Source organism: Loa loa (assembly GCF_000183805.2).
Source record: "Loa loa unplaced genomic scaffold supercont3.155, whole genome shotgun sequence".
In the NCBI taxonomy this organism is placed as follows: domain Eukaryota; kingdom Metazoa; phylum Nematoda; class Chromadorea; order Rhabditida; family Onchocercidae; genus Loa; species Loa loa.
Window position 1 is genome coordinate 141,299 of NW_018108335.1, and position 3,792 is coordinate 145,090.

The 3,792-nt window shown below is 32.3% G+C and overlaps 1 protein-coding gene across 1 annotated transcript; it reads right to left on the bottom strand.

Annotated features, from left to right (window-relative positions):
- Positions 1–65: 65 nt before the first annotated feature.
- Positions 66–3,580, bottom strand: LOAG_13464 (hypothetical protein; the record flags this gene model as incomplete). Its single annotated transcript, XM_020448687.1, has 5 exons — positions 66–128; positions 227–358; positions 494–2,662; positions 2,798–3,367; positions 3,482–3,580. The coding sequence occupies 5 exons, from the start codon at positions 3,578–3,580 to the stop codon at positions 66–68; spliced, it is 3,033 nt and encodes a 1,010-aa protein (XP_020301191.1).
- Positions 3,581–3,792: the final 212 nt, after the last annotated feature.

The following is a 3,792-nucleotide window of genomic DNA, read 5'->3' on the forward strand; positions in this document are numbered from 1 at the left end:
CATTTAACACTTCTTGACCTTCCTTAATCAATGCGTTCAATTCGTCATACAAATGATTCCCATCTTCATGCATTTTTTTCTGCAGCATGCATATCATTGACTCGCTTCTCTATTATTTGTCGATCATCCTGCAACCGAATAAATGTAATGAATGAAATGAGAAATGAACCAATTTCATTAATTTTGTTCACTCCAACATAGATATTATTATTCATTCAATTTTCACCTTGAGACGATCCAAAGCTTCTTCGATTGTATGAAGAATGTTCTGTTTTTCAGTAATTTTTTCCATATCAAGATTTCTTTCATCAGCATCATTTATCTTATTTTTAAGTCTTTCCAAACTACCAAATTTATCCTAAACAAAAAATAATCATGAATTGTAAATGAACGATATTGATTTCATTTCATATTTCAAATAACAAAGGAACGATTACGAAAAAGGAAAGAAAATATTTGAAAGCAAATAGAAGAAAGGAAAAAAAAACTTTACATTTATATTATGTAGTCGATTATCAAGTTCAGATATAGTAATTTCATCAGAAATCAACATCGGTATAGCTTGCAATGATGACAGTTGTGTTTCAATTTCGTCTTTGATTGCATTGAATGCAGCTAATGCTGCAAGCTTCTCCCCAACTGCACCAGCTAACCGTTTTAGAATATCATTGAGTTGTCCCAGTAGTCTACTACCCTTCTCTCGTAACTCATTACCTTCATCATCTAATGGAATATTTTCCAATAGATTTTCAAGTTGATGTTTCTTTCCCTCGAGCTCACTTAACGCAGCATTTTGCTCCTCAACTGTTTGTAACGGTATTTGCTCCATTTCATTGACATAATTTTGTACACTTTCATTGATTAAACTTATCTCTGGAGTTATAGCATATAATTTGGCACGATCTGTTAACTTCCTTTTCTTATCATCAAGTGCATTTTGTAATTGTACAATACGACCATATAGATCATCAGTTACTAATGCACGCTTTACCATACCTTCCGAACTTTGCAACTTTCCTTCCACTTTTTCAACTTTCCCCTTGAGCTTTCGTAAATTTTCGGTTAATTGACCAATACTCTCCAATTGTTGTGATGGTTCAGTAATGGGATCAACTGCAATAACATCATCACCAATTGAGGTTAGTGTACATAATATTTCATGCAGATCGTGCATCAATTCTTGCTCATTCCTTATATCTTTTTCGAGTGGAACGAGCAAATTTTTGATTTGGTTCTTTATAGTATCTGCTTTCTTCAATAAATTCTCTCTTAGTTCACATTCAGTGATATTTTCCATTGCTGATGTCGGAATTTGATCCAGAAGAGAATGTAACTGATCGAAATCTTCTATGGCAATTGATAAATCTTGTGAAGTGATATATTTATTGAGAAAATCATTAGCTTTTTGTTCTATATTATCAAGCTCTCGTTGAATATTATCAAGTAGATTCTCCTGTTCCTTTGCGTGATTCAATTTATCATTCACACGTGTTGATAAATTATTAAATCGAACTGTTAGTATATCAACATCATGATAAAGCTGTTGAATATTTTCAGTTCTTACTGGCAGTATTAGATCTCTTACACGATCAGATTTTTCAATTACCATTGGCAAAATCATATCTCTGAAATTCTTCAATGCATTCATTCTTCCTTCAAGCTTTTCAAAATCATTTTCGGCATTAATAAGAGTTCGCTCAAAATCATTGATCAAACTTGACAGATTATTTTCAGCCTCCAGTTCTTGCTTCTTATGCACAATCTCATTTTGCCATTGTTGAAAAATTTTGTTCACATTTGATAAACGATTATCGAAATCTTCAACTGCAAAAGCAGGCTTCAATAATGGTGTTAATTGTTCCTTCAATTCAGACAATTTTTCCAATGATTCTCGTAATTTATTAACATCATTGAATCCTTTATCGGCAACAGATAATTCGCAGCTGGCACTTGGAACTTCTAGTTGATGTACATTATTTTCGAGATCCATCAACTTTTTGTTTACATTATCCGCTATTTCATCAAATTTATTCAGCATATCAAGTCGATCTTCCAACTTTCTTTCAACATCATCGTATTGTTCACTTAGTGTCGAAATTTCATCAATTATCTTTTGACGTAACGAATCCGTATCCGGTATTCCTTCTAATTCATCATATGCATTTTGTAATGCTATTAAATGTGATCGACCATTTTTAAGATCATCAACTGCCTTCTGTAAATTGCTTGTTGTCGCGCTGACATCACTTTCAAATTTAAACGCTTCAACCACCATATGCTGTAGCTCTTCAGTTTCCTTGGTAATTGTCGACTGCAGTGCTATATAAGCAACTTTATTCACCAATTCCTTTTCGGTTTCATTCAAACACCGATTAAGGTTTTCATACTGATCAACTACGGATAGCATTTTTAAATCGTCCGAATGTAGCACCAGTTTTGTTGGTTTGCTTTCCTTTTCCTTCAATTCTTCCAATATATTGCTTACTTCTCCAAGTTCATTTTTCAATTCTTCTAATCGTAGAGGTTGTGTTTCATCATACGGTGCACTGCGAACCACTATGACACGATTACTCAATTCAATTAATCGGCTAATCAAATCATTTTGCATTTCAACAAGTTGTTCTTGTATTGAGACATCTTCGGTAAGTGTTGACAACAATTTCTGAAATGTTCCTCTAATTAAAAAATTTATGGAGAATTAATTAATTCTAACTGTGTTAAACGTAATATTAAAATAAACTATATATTCCGGAGTGAGGAAAAAATATATATATATATAATTAAACAAAACTAATACCTTAATATCTTCAGCAGTTTTTTCAATTTTTTGCATCATTGTATTGACTGCTAAATGATAGCTAGGTAAGTTTTGTAGTACGATCTGTTCCTTATCCATCGTTCTGTGCAATAAATCCATGATCTGATTCTGCGATCGTTGCAGTGTGCCTATATCGTTGATTGCTGTTGTGTACGGTTGCGGTTGTAAATATCTAATAAATAATCCTTCGATATTATCCTTAATAGATCCTATTTGATCTTCTAATTCCTTTTCAGCTATGATATATTCCCGTAAAATACGCAGCTTATCGATAAGAGGCATTGCTTCATCCAACATCTTTTCCATATTAATACGTTGTTCGTTAGTCATCATACTACGATCATTATCTTTCAACTTATCCAATGCTAAAACTATTAATTGCTCCATATTTTCAATATTTCTCGCTTTTTCTCCAATATCTTCTGGATTATTGACATCCTTTAGATCTACATCATATGCTAGCAACTGATTAGCCGAAGATATTTGCTCTTCCAATTTTACAAGCTCAGATTGCACCATCCTCATTTGTTCTTTTTCCGCCAACTTCCTCTGCAAAAGATGATTTTATTAATGATTTATAGATTATAAAAATGATGATATTACAAGATGTATGAAAAATAGTTCATAAACATTACTTATTTTGATTTAAGGAAGCAAATTTACCTTGCATTTCTCAGCAAAATTTTGTGTATTTTCAAATTCAGATTGAAGAGATGGAAGATTGATGCTCCCTAGATGTGATTGAAAAATAAGCTCATTCATTGGTGGCAGAATTTCATCAACTGTTTCATTTAATGCTGATTCTAATTTATAAATCTGTCCAACAATTTCGTTTAATAAAAGTAATGCTGGAAATTTTCATCCTTTTCGTTATCCGTTTTTCCGATTCTTCTTCTTCCATGATTAGGCTCAAATCTGTCCGTATCACATTCATGCGATTGAGTAATTTGGCTAATTTCAATTCTATTTCTTTT